We start from the raw sequence: 14,587 nt of genomic DNA on the forward strand, positions 1-14,587 counted from the left end.
GACATTCTGTCCTCCTCAAAGACAGTCCACCAGACACTGTTAACCATGAGACACAACCTTGAACCCCAGTAGAAGGACATTCTACCTCATCCCCACACCACCTTACTGCTACCCTATTATTGAAATGAATTCAACTTGTATCAGTCATTCGATTGCAGCTGTACTGCTCTTCTAGTGAACTTCTAGTGAATTGCTGAGCTGGGTTCATTAATATCTTTTGACCTGGAGTGCCCGTATCAGTCTGTCTGAGATCAGCCAATAATTTGCCCGCAAACAGATCTGTACAGACACACACACACACACACACTTGGACGTCACAATCATTGTTGTGTAAGTTTGCTGACGCAGGAGGGGGGTAAAGTCCATTCTACACTAATGTAGGACATTTGGCAGGGGTCAGTAGCTCAAGCCACTTCCAAATAGGACTAGTAAATGTTTACCATTTGATCTTCATTCTTTACATTTTCTAGTTTACTTTCTTTGACTAAAACGTGTGAAAGTTATTTGTATATATTCAGACTAAAGGCAAATCAATAAAATGAAGCCATGACTTGCACACTAATTATTGGTTACTATATGAAGGTGGCATAAAAAAGTTGGTCATTCAAGTTAAAATACCACTCAACTACTCCAGTTTATAAGGTATAATAAAGTTAAATTTTTATTGCAAACCAAACATGGTCACATAAATCTTAAACAATTTTACAATTTACAGTACATTTAACATGAATTGTTACATATACATATTTAAGCATACCTTTAGTCATTTTTTGTTCAATATACATTAAAAGTAGTACACATAACTCCAAATATACAAACAAACTTAAATACCGTCAAACTGCATTACAGCAATATTAAAATGGAATGTTCAGTTTCGATGTCGTTGGGCCGGCGGCAGGCCGCCGTTGCATTATTGTGAGGCAAATGGAAGACTATATGAGGGGGACGCAGTTGGCAAGCAGAACTACACAAACACTTCTGAACACATCACTCTCTTTCTCACCTATGATATAGCAGCAGTGCTCTCATTCTCTCTCTCTCTATCAGCATTATTGTTTTATGTGCAAATGAAGATATGACACATCAAATGAGTTCCCACGTCTTACATGTTAAAGACAGAACAGGTGTATTAAGTCAGTGCTACATCGTTCCTCTCTGGTGAGTTAAAAAAAAACAACCCAACTCCTCCCACCTGCAGTCAGGTGCAGAGTAGATGAAACGCAGCTCAGTGACACTAACTTGGACACAGACAAACCCAAAAGATGTGAAATCTGATGGAGAGAAAAAAATAAAGGCACCTTTGAGAGAAATAAGACGTCCCCCTCTGTAACATTCAGCTTCAAATGACTCCCTTTTTCAATCACACAGAAAGTAAATGAGAAGACACTAAAGCACCAAAATGAATGTCGTCTCCAAGCTACTCAGGTAAAAGTAGGTCCCCATGGGTGGTGGACAGAATGTCAAAAGAGGGAAGATGTTTCGCTACATGGATGCAGATGCAAATCCTTTACACGGCTGGTATGATCCAGCCTTCCTCTTTTGAGAAAAGATGGAGGTTGGTGTGTGTGCTTGTCAGTTGTGGCTTCAGGGTCGAGGGGGGCTTATAAGCTGCCTGAGCTATGTGCAAAGGACCTCCAAAATTGGGTAGAAGATGGTAAATCATAGGCTGAAGTGTCGTAAGGTTTTTGTCTGTTGTGGAAGGTTGAAGAATTTTTGTGCGTTGGTAAATCAGGGTAAGATGGATTGCATTTCAACCCCAATGTCATTCTATTATGGCAGGCATCCTCTTGTAGCTTCTTAAATGCATTCAAGAGTTGGAGAGATTATGGCAAGTACACATGTATCATGTATAAACGCAGGGTCTTTGTAGATGCAGAGTTGTTGCAGGGGTTGGTTCGGAAATATCCACCATCCTGAAAGGAAATGTGGGGTGCGGTCAAGATGCAAGTGCATGGACACGGCACAAGTTCATGTCCTGTAAGTCTAAATACGAGTTCACATTGAGTGCCTTTGTTTAAATCCTATAGGTAGGAGTCCATAGAAGGGGCGTAGGAGAAGCCAACGAAGGCCTCTGCAGCCTCTTTGATGCTGGCTGTGGCAAGCGCGCTGTCGGGGGAACAACCGATGGAGCTGGGCACCGGCTCATCTGTGAACTCTGGATCAAAGTGCCGCAGGTCGTTGGGTCCCGTCTAGGGGAGGAAGGGAGGAAAGGAGAGAGGGAGGGAGAGGGGATTAGTCACTCTGTAATGGTTGTCCATTCAAAATACCTTGCCATAATTGGTAATGTTTTAATTCACGGTGAGAATGTTACACGCTCTTGATCCAGTTATGTAAATGAAACTACTGAGGTAATAGGACAAGTTAGCAAGTCTGTGGTCTATTACACTGTACAAAATCATAAATCTGCCATCATCAGCACTTTATGGAGTATAAAAAAGGAGCGTACCACGTTGGGGTTGAAGGGAGGGGTGATCTTCTTGGAGTTGAGGTCATCCCAGTTGATGGGGGAGAAGAAGATGTGGTTCTTAATTTCAATCTGAGAAGAGATAAAAGTTAATTAAATGACAGCCTTTAACACACGCACGCAATATGTAAATAAACATAAAGATACACACATGCAATCACATGAGCAAGTACTTACAAAGTCCTCTGTGCAGCCCAGCCTCTTGGTTCGGTCTTTCTGCAGCAGGCCCTCCAGCAGGTGTCTGGCTGCGTTGGAAATGTTGGGTTTCAGCTGTAGCGGTTTGTTCAGGATGTTGTCGTACATCTCCGCTGTGTTACGGCTGTAGAATGGAGGCTGGTGAGGGACAAACAGAATCAGTTAGCATCCTGGTAACAACAAGGAGCGTGGAATATGTATGATGTATGCGTGAAGCGTAAGTTTTGTGAATATTACTTACCAGGCCGTAGAGCATCTCATAGAGAACAGCTCCTAAACACCACCAGTCTACTGTCCTGTCATATGGCTGCTTGTGTAGCACCTCAGGAGCTAAATACTGTGGAGAGAAGCAGACAGGTAGAAGTGGTGAGTTACATTACTAAATATTACAGTGTGTGTGAGTGCTGTCGAGAAACAAAAACTGGAGATTTCATCCTTACCTCTGGCGTACCGCAGAAGGTTGATGTGGTCCCGTTGGGTTCGATGTTCTCCTTGCACAGGCCGAAATCTGTGAGGATGATGTGTCCCTGGGAGTCTAGAAGGATGTTCTCTGGCTTCAGGTCTCTGTAGACAATGTTGAGGGAGTGGAGGTAGCCCAGCGCACTGGCGATCTCTGCTGCATAGAACCTGGCTCTGGGCTCGAGGAAACAGCGCTCTCTCTGTAGATGGTAGAACAACTGGGAGAAAAAAAGAAAAAACCAAAGAAAAGGTCAGTGCAACGGCTCTAAAATTACAGTAAGAGGACATGATTAGCCAGAAAAAGGCCGAGACAGAGGGGAAACTGGATGGGAGGAAATAAAGAGGCAGGAAGGTGACAGCTTAAAAAGTTTGACAAGGGGAGACAGATGAAACAAGGGCCAAAGGTTGAGTAAGAGACCAGTGGGATGGAGGGAAAAGAACGGAAGAAAGAGAAAGGGTAGAAGGAGACTAAATGTGTCCTGTTTCCTGACAAGGCCCCATATTTAATCAGCGCTGTCTTTGCTCGTCCAACAATCACAGGAAATTAGCTCGATTAGACACACACTGAGTCTGAATGGTGCTGCTAATTTTGGCCCGAGTCTCTCCCGCTGTCCCAACCCACCCCATGATTTCCTGAGAGGTGTTTCCTTTAGAGAAAGAAAGGCAGAAAAAAGAAAAAAAAAAGCGGCGGCCTCTATTCTGCTTCTCATGACAGGATATCCCCTCTGTCTGTCTATGTCTCCGCCTCATCTTTGAGTTTAGTTTATTAGCATTCATGTTCACAGTTACTGTAAAAACTGAATAGAAGCAGAATTTATAAAAATAACAATCTTTTGTTTCTGATTCTGGCTCTATATTTTGTTCCTCCCTCAACTCTCTGAATTTACAGTTTGTCTACTGTCTCGTTTCCCTTCTTCCTCCAACTATATCCATCAAATAGCTCTGTCATCTCTCCCTCATATCCTCTTACTTTTCTGGCAACCTTTCAAGCAGTAACTCACCTCTCCTCCATTGATGTAGTCCAAGATGAAGTATAGTTTGTCTGCCGTTTGAAAAGAGTAGTGCAGGCCCACCAAGAACGGGTGCTTGACATTCTTTAGCAGCACATTCCTCTCTGACATGATGTGTTTCTCCTGAGGGAAACAAGGAGCAGAGGTTAGAGAGGTTGACAAGGAGACACCTTATGCCGTATGTGTTGATTTATGTGTGTCTGTGTGTCTATTTACCTCCTTCTTCTTGAGGATGGCCTTTTTCTGTAAGACTTTGACTGCGTAAAACTGGTCATCTGCACGGTGGCGTGCGAGCAGGACCTTGCCGAAGCTGCCTTTGCCGATCACTTTGAGGAAGTGGAAGTCGCTGGGTTTAGCTGAAGGGTTGGAGGATGGACCGAGGTTGATCTGTTGGGATGGGCTGGGCTGTGACAGGTAGGAATAAAAGGAGAGTATGAAGTTAGAGCCATAATATGAACCTTAAAATGTATTGTAAAGATAAACAGAGGATATGTGTGTGTATCTCTGCATATGGTAAAGCATAAACAAAGGAAGAAGCACACAATGCACTATTTAATGCAAACATACTTACAGGAGGAGAGGGATTTGCGTTCATGAGCTCAGCATCCTGAGGAGGACTAAGGTTCAGAATAGACTGAACTTCAGGACTGAAAAACAAAGAGTTTAAACTTAATTTAATAACAAAGCATCAAAAGTATTGAATGAATATATAACAGTAGCTTTTTTGTGCGTTTGAATCAACTGAACTGGGAGTTATATTGAGTCATAAAGTTTCTCCAGAGGACAGATAACTTGTGTTTCCCAATGTTTGTCCTCCAGTGAAAGCAGAACAATAACATGAATCAGATGGTACTCACTGCTTGCAGGCGTAGGAGTTTGTGGCAAGCCTCTGAATGAAGTCGTTCAGACCCATTCTCCTCTGTTTCATAAAAGCTGCAACGAAAGAGAAGAAAAAACATAAAAAGATTATTTAGATGTTCAAATAAAAAGCAAAAAGATGTCAATCCATGTCCCGAAGAATCTGCTTAAAAATATTCATCATCCATACCGGTGACTAATGCCACTAGTCCTCTAGTTTTCGAGTAAGTCAGGACAGGCTTCTCTGTTTCTGTTTTGACCGTCATGATGTGATGAGTTCAATAACAGTAGCTCTGTACTCATCAACTGCCTAAAGCCAAAATACAACAATCTTACTTTTGGCTCTCGTTTTATAAGAGGCCAGAGGAGGGAGGAGGTGCGCCAAACTACCCACTCCCCTCTGGTGGGCGTGATCCTCTGTCAACATCTCTTTATGGTAAATGGACCGTGAGAAGATGATCGATCCCCTTCTCGACCAATCAGAGGCCGTTGCGCTCCCAGCGTCATGGCCGCGCCTCAAGATGTGCTTGCGTCAAATACATAGGAAAAAGGAGGAAAAAAAGTTCTTCTCTACCACCAGACACTGAGAGGCTGGTTTGTACTGTTTGCACATATGTTTGTGCAATACCATGGCAACTTTGCTTAATATACCGCAGTCTGATTTTTCAATGGGTCTGGCTAAAATTGTCACCAAGACAGCCGATTTTTAGTCTACAAAGTTGCAAACACAAATCCTATAAGTTAATGATATCCAGATGTGTTCACTGAATACCATACAGCGTCCTTATATGTTCCAGGGGTCCAAAATAAACTGTAGATTGTACAAATATATGCGCCACAAAGTAAAACTATTAAAGATTGATCTTGAGATTCTTGTTCTCCAAACTCCAGATTATTTTTGTCCACAGGGGCCACACCAAGTTCCCTGTGTGAACGGCCTTGAGTTTGCAACAACGTCCAGTGCAAATAATCTGATAACCTCTTAACTAAACCCTATCAGCTTCACTGTTTGGCTGTTTCTCAATTAAAAGTGCCGGGAGTGACGCAGGTTCCCTCGATATACAAAAGACGAGAGGGAGAGCCTGAGCCGAGGGAGGCCAGATGCCAAGAAAAGCCGCTGGTAGTGGAAAAGTACAGAATGAGAAACTCCGGAATGCATCCAGGCCAAAGGAAAGACAAGAGGGACCAGATCCACAATCTGACCGAACCTGCTGACAAGCCTATCAGAAGCTGACAAAACACTTTAATGTGATCAGAATGAAATTATGAGGGGGAAAATGCCAATGTGCGCCGCTTTTAGCGCCCTGGCACAATGAGGACCCGACTGACTCAGTTAGGTACGGTTATGTAAGGCACCTGGTTCAAGTTCTTTCTACACCCCTGTGTGGAATGAGACCGAGTAAGACGATATCACCTATGAAGGCCAAATCCATTTAAAAGGATATTGATAGCCGTGCGTAAAAGGAAGGAGACAGACACATTGAAACATATAATTAAGCATGCACAGTTTCTGAGACAGTTAATGAAAAAATAGGAACAATATAAGTAGACAGCTGTAACTTTGTTGCACAATACAAACTGCAATTTACCAAAAAAAAGCTTGCGTAAAAGCATGCGTGATTTCGCAAGTATTCGGTTTCCTACCTTTACATCTTGAAATCTTAATATTTGCTTTATTTACACTCAGAAAACACAGCAGCCTCAGTTTCCATAGAACACAAACACACCTTTCAGATCTGAAGGAGTTCTCTCTTTTTTTTGCCTGCAGCGCATGAGTTCAACAAGTTGAAAAATAAAGTTTGCCAAGCTTTCTTTCCCTGGCACATTTCACAGAACCCCCTACCAGCGAGGAGTTTCCACACATAAACATACAGCGTCTTAAATCCAGGTCACGGGATTGTGGGGTGAATGGAGCGCCCCCCAAATATGTCTGCCGGTGCCACACACACAGAGAGTGGGGCTTAGCTTTACCCATACAAAAGATACTCTGAATATCACAACAGGCAGGTAACCACACACATGCAATTCAATCACAATCAAATCATTATCGACCAATTTCCTACGAGAGTATTTATAGGAATATTACAGAGATTTCGATTTGGATCAACCCATCGCTGTCGCTTTCAACAGAGCCGGCAGCCTACTTACATGTCAAGGCGGTCGTTTTGTCTTTCATAGGGAAGCTTTGGTTTCCAAATCACAACAAGGAGAGAGGTCTAAGGCTCCTCGGCAGAGAGGTAATCGAACTATACTGCATTCCTCTTCTTGGAGAGTTTCATCCGGATTTTTTTTTCTTTGGAGGGCGGAGACGTCCCGCCTCTATTTCCTTCCACTCTACAGTTTTATGCATGGTTGCATGAGATTTCCTCAGGGCGGGGGACATGATGCCTTCATGCTCCCTATAAGCCCCCTTCAAGTTCAGCCATTGCAATTATTATTTAACAACAAAATGAAAAAGTAACAACTATTTTTTTTTATTTTTAAAAAATCTTATTTTTATTTTGCAGCTTCTCTCCAAAATGTAATTGGTGGATTTCTGAGCCAAATATTTGTCTCATGTGCCTGAAAACTAAAAGGACATACTGGAAATAGAATGTAATGCAGTTTATTTACACACGTATCATCACTTTCACTCACATTTTCCTGGCTCAGCATCTCCTCATTCATCTGTATTTCAGTTGAAACTGTACTTCTCTTCCCTAATTGAGATATTCCAAGCCAACATGAAGGCAAGATCTGGCCTATGCTGCAAGCTAAACGCACTTGGCAGTAAGTTATATCTTCACTAACAGGCAGTTTTTTTTTTCCACTAGCCTGCCGAGGCCGCTCACCCACTGGGCTGGGAATTAAAAAAGTAACCTGGATTTGGAAATTCACCGAGTTCATGTTAATTCAAAGTTGGCAGGTGCCAGGAAGTTGAGGCCGTATTAATTAAGTCAGTCTCTTGATGAATTTCTCTCCCACTATTCTGTTCGTGTGTATTTATCCTGTTGTTTTCTCAGAGAGTTAGCAGAGAGAGGGACAAAAAGAAAGGAAACAGAGATGTGAGGGGGCAAAAGGCAAGGATGTGAACATATGGATAGGTGAAATATACTCCAAAAATGCAGGAAGATAATGGGACAAAGGATAAACAGAGATTAGATGAAGGAGGATAGCATCTTCAACAGCAATAGCAATTTTTTTTTTCCATTTATTTACTCAGGAAGGTGATAGAAATGCTCAGTTACACACATTCACACCTGGAAACTGCCCAGTTCAACCACAGTTTGATCCACTGGCCACTGTACAGCTCCACTAGAGCAGTTGGGGGTTTAAGGGCCTTGCTCAAGAGCACCTCAGTGGTAGTAATGAGGAAGGCAAGTGCTGCTCTTTCACTTTACTTGCAAAGATTTATAGAACCAGTGAGCTTCTGGTCACAAATCCAAAAAGAGTGAGAAAATGTATGCTTTTGTGCGACAGCTACACCGAGCGTACTGTTACTGAACTGTGGAAATGCAAAACCAAACACAAGCAGCGATTAAAGCTTATCCACAGATTACTAAGTGTGTGTGACACAGAGCGAGAAAAGTGTGTATTCTTTTGCTCCTGGCCCTGATCCTGCCTCTCTCAGAGAAAATCATTGTGTGCATGCATGTGTGACTCTGCAGTTTTTAAATATAGCATCAACTTTTTCACTGCTGTCTCTGTTTCTCCCTTAACTCAGGTCAAATCTATTATTAATCTGTCCCCCATAGCCACCTGATGCAAACACACACACACACACACACACACATACATGCAGAGCTGGAGGGCAAAACAAACCTGCAGGGAGTCTGACAGCTCACTCGCACAAGTGCGTGCACACATACACACACACACACAAGCTTGAGGGCAAAACCAACCTACAGTGCATGCACATACACACACACAGACTTTCTAAAATAAGGAGAGAAGGAGAAAAAGGGCACATCAGGTACTTCCTAAAATCCCTCAAGGTGTCCAACACAGCCACTCCCTCACTGCACCACCAAGAACTTAGCACAGTTTGTTTCAGAAAAATATATTTCTCCTTGCAGGCTGCAGTGCTGCCATCCTTCAACTGGCATTTAATCTACAATATCTCACCACTGACACCACAGTAGCAGTCCATGCGGGACACAAGCCGACATCTCTTATCAGCACTTGAAAACATCAGGCTCCAAGTGAAACCGTGTACATCACATATTGCTTTCTCAAAAGAGAGCAATAAGAACAGATGGGAAAGCATGTAGCAGCACAGAAAAAAGTGATGACCTTGAAAACTTCTCTAGTTTATATGTATAAAAGCAGACACTGAATGATGAGCAGCTTCTTTGCACTTTAACAAAAAAAAAGTGAATCCTTCTGTATCTTAGCTGGAGAAGATTGAAAAAGACGATGAAGAAGATGTTTCATTACCTCTGCTGTGGCGTAAGCACTGCTCTTGTGTCTGCATCTGTGGTCATAGCCCAGAGTTGAATGAAATGAGAGAGAGGTGTTGAGAGAAGATCAGGAGAGTGGAAGAACGGGCAAGAGAGAGAGAGCAACACTAACAATAGGTCCTCTCAGTGTTTTTCCTATCTGGCCCTCTTTCCCTTTTGGATTCAGGCTGCTTGGGGCTCGGGCCCTGAACAAGAGAAGGCTCCACCATATTCAAACTGTGCGTTTATTGCCTTTCTATGTGTGTGTGTGAGAGAGAGAGAGAGACTTATGTAACCCACTAGTGGCACTGTCATGAATGCCAAGGCCAGCACTGACTCATTCACACACACACGCAATACTCTGGGGGCCGTTTGGTGAAAGGACAGGAAGGGGTGCGCTGCAGTGCTGGAGGGGTGGAGGTGAAGGATATTAGAGTTGTAGTATAAATACATACATACTCCCTCAACCCACCCACATACACCCCCTTCCAAAGCACACACACATACACAAAGACCCGCATATGCCCATATTCACGCTGTCTCCGGCAGATGACATCCATCCATTAAATCCGTTCATCTCTTTCATCCCTCCATCTTGTAATGTCCACTCTTTGTGCCGGGGATGATGAGGGTGTTTGTGGCTACAGTTGATCCGAAGCCGCCTGGTGATGAATACGAATGAGCCGCGGTGGTGAGGAACCAAATGACACTGTTACATAAAGCCCTCGACTATTCAAAGAGGACAGCTTGGCTTTTATTTTGCAACTGGACACAGTGGACCATCAGTGTGTGTGTGTGTGTGTGTGTGTGTGTGTGTGGTGTTTGTTAGCTTGGGCTAAACTACCAAAAAGTAGCCACTTGATGCCCTAAAGCTACCTCTGTTCTGGTCATGTGACCCTCTATGTAGTGAGTCTCCCGTGTGTCTTATATATTATATACAGTACCTTCTTGAGTGGATGAGTGTGTGTGTGATGGATTAATCATGTCTGCTGGTCTGTATATGTTGATCAGTGTGTTTGGTACCACTTTATATCACTATTTCCAATAATTTCCTAGAATTAACTGTAAACTCAAAGGAAAGGACTGTGTGTAATTTGGTAAATCAACCACTGCTCATAAACTGAACACAAACAAATTCTAAATGGTTTCAGAATTTCGTCTCTATTTTCTCAGTAATAATTATGTAATTACATACAGTAGTTCTTTCCAGGAAACCTCCTTGGTCTTGGAAATCAAAATAAATGAAGCTCTCCCATGTTTTCTACTGTTTCTAGGTTTCAAGGGTAACTATTTTGGGTTTTAAAAGTTGAGCACATGTTTGCAAAGGGCATGTTGACTGTCTTCGCTTTTGCAGTGGGTTTTTTGAGGGCTAAGATTTGGCTTTAAGAGTATGGCTAGGATGTGATGGTAGGTTTAGGGGACAGGGAATGTATGATGTCAATGGCTCTAGATGGATACACACCCTAATCTGTCTATATTACAATAAAGCCTTTACCGTAAATTCTCAGGGTATAACGGCAATGAACATGTTCAGACATCCTACTGCAAAATGTCTCCGGTTTGGGTGTGTGTTCATCAATTATAAAGTATTTCCCTCTGTTTAGGTTGCATTTGTGTATATGTCTGTGTCGCATGTGTATGTTCGCCTGTTTAGCTCTTAAGGGCAGGTTGGCACAGGTGAGCAATGCTTCATAAATGACAGGAGAAAAGAGTAAACAGCAGCTTTAGAGAAAGGATCTGTTGATGTTATTTTGCGTCACTGAGAACACGAGTAAAGTTTGAGAACACAAACAAACTCAGACTTAGTAATCACACGTTATGTAAACCTGCTGGCATCTGAGGAAGAAAAGCTCTGTAAGTCACTGTGTAAATGCTGATTAACTGCTCTGCAGCTAGCTGAGGAACGTACTAATGTGGTTTAATAAGGGTATCCTCAGCAGATGCTATTTGTTGCATAAGGCTGCTCTTTGCTTTTTTTGAGGGGAGTGTAAGAACATGCGTGTTTTGCTGTTTGTTCCCCTGTAAAATTAGATGGTCAGAACTCAACTCCCTGTAGATATTATTAACCCTCTTTCGCTCTTCATTGCTCCCCTCTGCTCCCACATCACTGCATCATTTTAAATGACTAATACGTGACACTCTTTAACTTTTAAGTGCCCCTAAAGCCACTAATTGGTGAACTTGGAATGCCAGGGTGTAGCAACATCACAGCCGAGGCCACAGGAACAGCTTGTCACCAGCTTGGCTAATTGCTCGGATTTCTCTCTATACGCCAAAAACTCCCATAATTAACGGGCAGACTACTCCCAGTGAAAAACATTTTCATCAGAATGAAGTTCTTGTCACATTATTTAGTTGGAAAGGTTCCAACAGGCAGCAGGTATTCCTGCAGAACTGCCATAAAGTGTTTTGCAGAAGCACATAGTGACAAGCAAATGGATGCTCTAATCCAAGAGCAGAAATGAATGGTTCCTACAGGAATAAGCAAAATAATGTTATACCAATTTAATGAACGATAAAATAACATTTATCATACTATAATATGTAGTTAAAGGGGAAGCATCATGCACATTTCCAGGTTTATATATTTATATTCTGGGTCTGGTATATCTGCATTATTTACAGTTAAAAAAAAACTCTTTATTCATCTTATGCAGGCCCTTAGTTCAGCCTCTGTCTGAAACAGGCCGTTTTAACTCCTGTCTCCCAATGAGCCTGAGCTGTTCTGATTGGCTAGCTTCCGGAAAGTGTTTCTTAGCAGACTTTTGGCGACTCGGGAGGCTATGTCAACAAACAGTAGTAGTAGGATTTCACTTCTTTTTCATTTTCTGGATCCAAAATGAAAGAAAAGTAAAAGTGTGTTGCTAAAAAAAAATGGGATGGTGAGCTCAGACCCATATACACACTAATGAACATGCACAGGAGGAGAGTTTATGGCTTGGCACGTGCAAGATTTCCAACAAAGGCAAATAAACCAATAGAAGAGAGGATAGATAGGAATTATGCCAAAATGTGACACACACAGAGACTGTGCACTTTGGATTGGACTGAGATTTGTAGCACAAATAAGCGGCATGATGGAAAAATGATCAGAGAACAGTCCCCAGTCATTTACAGTCACCATGCTGGACTCTCACCCAGTAACACACATGCAATCAACATTCACACATGGCCTAAGTTGTAAACAGATGTTGAAAAGGTCACTGTGTCACGTGTATGATGACCAGTCCTCTGCATTGTCTCTGTAACTGCTGTTTTGCTGTCCAAACTGGTTTCCACAAAACAACAAACAGTAATCTTGGTTTATGAACAACAGTTATTATCCTGGAGTTTAGGGGTTGGATTAGAGGGCCCATGATGTGATGAGGTAAGGTAAAGTTATGCAGTGTGTGTGTGTGTGTGTGTGTGTGCAGGCTGAATCACTTTGCTTTCACAGCCATCACACAAGAGAAAAACAGACAGTGAATGAATTGGAGGAAGATCATTTTGGATTGATGATGAAAATAAACCAAACTGCAGATAATAAAGAGAAATGACCCGGTGCTGACGGAGAGGAGTGATGGAGAAAGCTATCTGGAGTCTGGAGTCTGGAGTCACAGCGTGAAAGACGAATGGGAAAGAAGGAGTAGGGAGGAAAGAGGAGAATACAAAACAACAGATTTAGTTGCTGGTGACTTACTGTTGTCGCCAGGGCAACAGTAGCTGTCCAGGTCTGACTCATTGTGGTAGTACAGGTCCATCGCCTGGGGGAGAAATATGACATTACTTAATAAAAACAATTTCAATACTTAAACGACATAGACAAGCAAATGGAAAGTAGGCTATATTGGAATTATGACCTGGAGATTTATATAGATTTTTTGTGGGAGTTGTGTTTGAGTTCATGTAACAGTACAGTAAAAAATGAATTATGAATCAGTGACACACTCACACTGATATTAGAGATTCACACTGTGGATCCAATTCAATACCCATCAAATAGCTCTTTAAAAGAAGTCTCAGTATTACAAATTCATATCATACAAAGTCATGATACACAAATTGAAAGCCAGACCTAACATATTGGGTAACACATTGCTATTGATGTGTACAACCCTGAAAATCCAGTTTTGGCAATTTTATTGTTTGAATTCAGTGGAAGGATTATGTGTACAGTATGTAGAGCCCCTGGGCTTAGCACATTCAAAAATATAAGCTTACTAAGCAATAATCTAGGCCGGTGGTTCCCAAACTGGTGGGTTTTTAGATGATTAACAGGATAAAAAAGCAAAAAACAACATATATTTACTCCAAATACACAGATTTTTTCTGTCTAAATCACTGCTCCAGGGTGCTTTTCTTAGCTCTTGAAAACATTTCTAGTACACTGACGATATGAGACGTGACCTTTTTAACAGCAGCACTCTAAATCAGCATTTCTAAAACCACTACTTCTGACAGACTGGTACGTACCCCACTTTCAGTTGGGTCCCCACATGACGTGTTTTAATGAGGCTGGGTTTCCAGGGTGACACTGCAGTAAATCGGCTGCTGAAAGTGGTGAGAAACCTCTGCTCTAACAACATGACAAGAGAATTGTTGTTTTGTAGTGAGACTGAACACCAGCATGAAACTCGTCTTGCTCAGCTTGGGCCAAGAGATGAGCAGGATATCTACTCCATGAACATTTATGTGCTTGTTTATACTTTCTGTTCGCTAAGGAACTATTACTTGATCCCATGGACATCCAAAAATTAGGTTAAGTTTAAGCCAAGGTCACAGTTGATCCCTTTAGACTGCAAACAGACACAGAGGCGTCATGACCATTCAACTTGAGAAGAGATGTGCTGCCTCAAATATTTGAGATTGGGCAGCTTTAGAAATTGTTAAATTCTATTTTCACAATACGTGCTTGATATGACGAACACCAACTCATCTTTCTCACAAGGAGTAAAGAGCTAAATAGTGTAAGTAAAAACAGTAGCTACATGTTTGTGAGCTTATGTTGAATAATCAACAGTGTTGGCTAGCTAACAAGCTAATGGTACCCCTTAGTTTAAAGCCTTTTCGCTAACATTTCCTTGTTCAGTGCTGCTGTTAAACGCAGTATAGTGTTAATAAGTGTCATTGAATCAGTTCTAGATAGTAATGAGGTGGTTTGATCATTAACATAGAAGCCAAAGCAGATAATTACTGGTAACAAC

The 14,587-nt window shown here is 42.1% G+C and overlaps 1 protein-coding gene across 4 annotated transcripts in view; it reads right to left on the reverse strand.

Moving 5' to 3' along the window:
• Positions 1-782: 782 nt before the first annotated feature.
• The window catches only part of sgk1 (serum/glucocorticoid regulated kinase 1), a 31,869-nt gene continuing 18,064 nt past the window's right edge, over positions 783-14,587 (reverse strand). Inside the window, exons 3-12 of one of the 4 annotated variants that reach the window (XM_044376494.1) lie at positions 13,084-13,147; positions 4,986-5,061; positions 4,700-4,775; positions 4,345-4,533; positions 4,120-4,251; positions 3,100-3,336; positions 2,901-2,996; positions 2,642-2,797; positions 2,447-2,536; positions 783-2,189 (exon numbers count right to left, since the gene is read on the reverse strand). In XM_044376494.1, coding sequence (XP_044232429.1) covers positions 2,022-2,189; positions 2,447-2,536; positions 2,642-2,797; positions 2,901-2,996; positions 3,100-3,336; positions 4,120-4,251; positions 4,345-4,533; positions 4,700-4,775; positions 4,986-5,061; positions 13,084-13,147 — 1,284 coding nt within the window. In that variant the 3' untranslated portion in view covers positions 783-2,021. Of the gene's footprint in view, positions 2,190-2,446; positions 2,537-2,641; positions 2,798-2,900; positions 2,997-3,099; positions 3,337-4,119; positions 4,252-4,344; positions 4,534-4,699; positions 4,776-4,985; positions 5,062-5,176; positions 6,952-7,134; positions 7,250-9,402; positions 9,470-13,083; positions 13,148-14,587 lie in introns of those variants that run through there. The other 3 variants (XM_044376492.1, XM_044376493.1, XM_044376491.1) reach the window with 3 other exon arrangements.

The sequence above is a fragment of the Thunnus albacares genome, chromosome 16 (genome assembly GCF_914725855.1).
Source record: "Thunnus albacares chromosome 16, fThuAlb1.1, whole genome shotgun sequence".
Taxonomy (NCBI): domain Eukaryota; kingdom Metazoa; phylum Chordata; class Actinopteri; order Scombriformes; family Scombridae; genus Thunnus; species Thunnus albacares.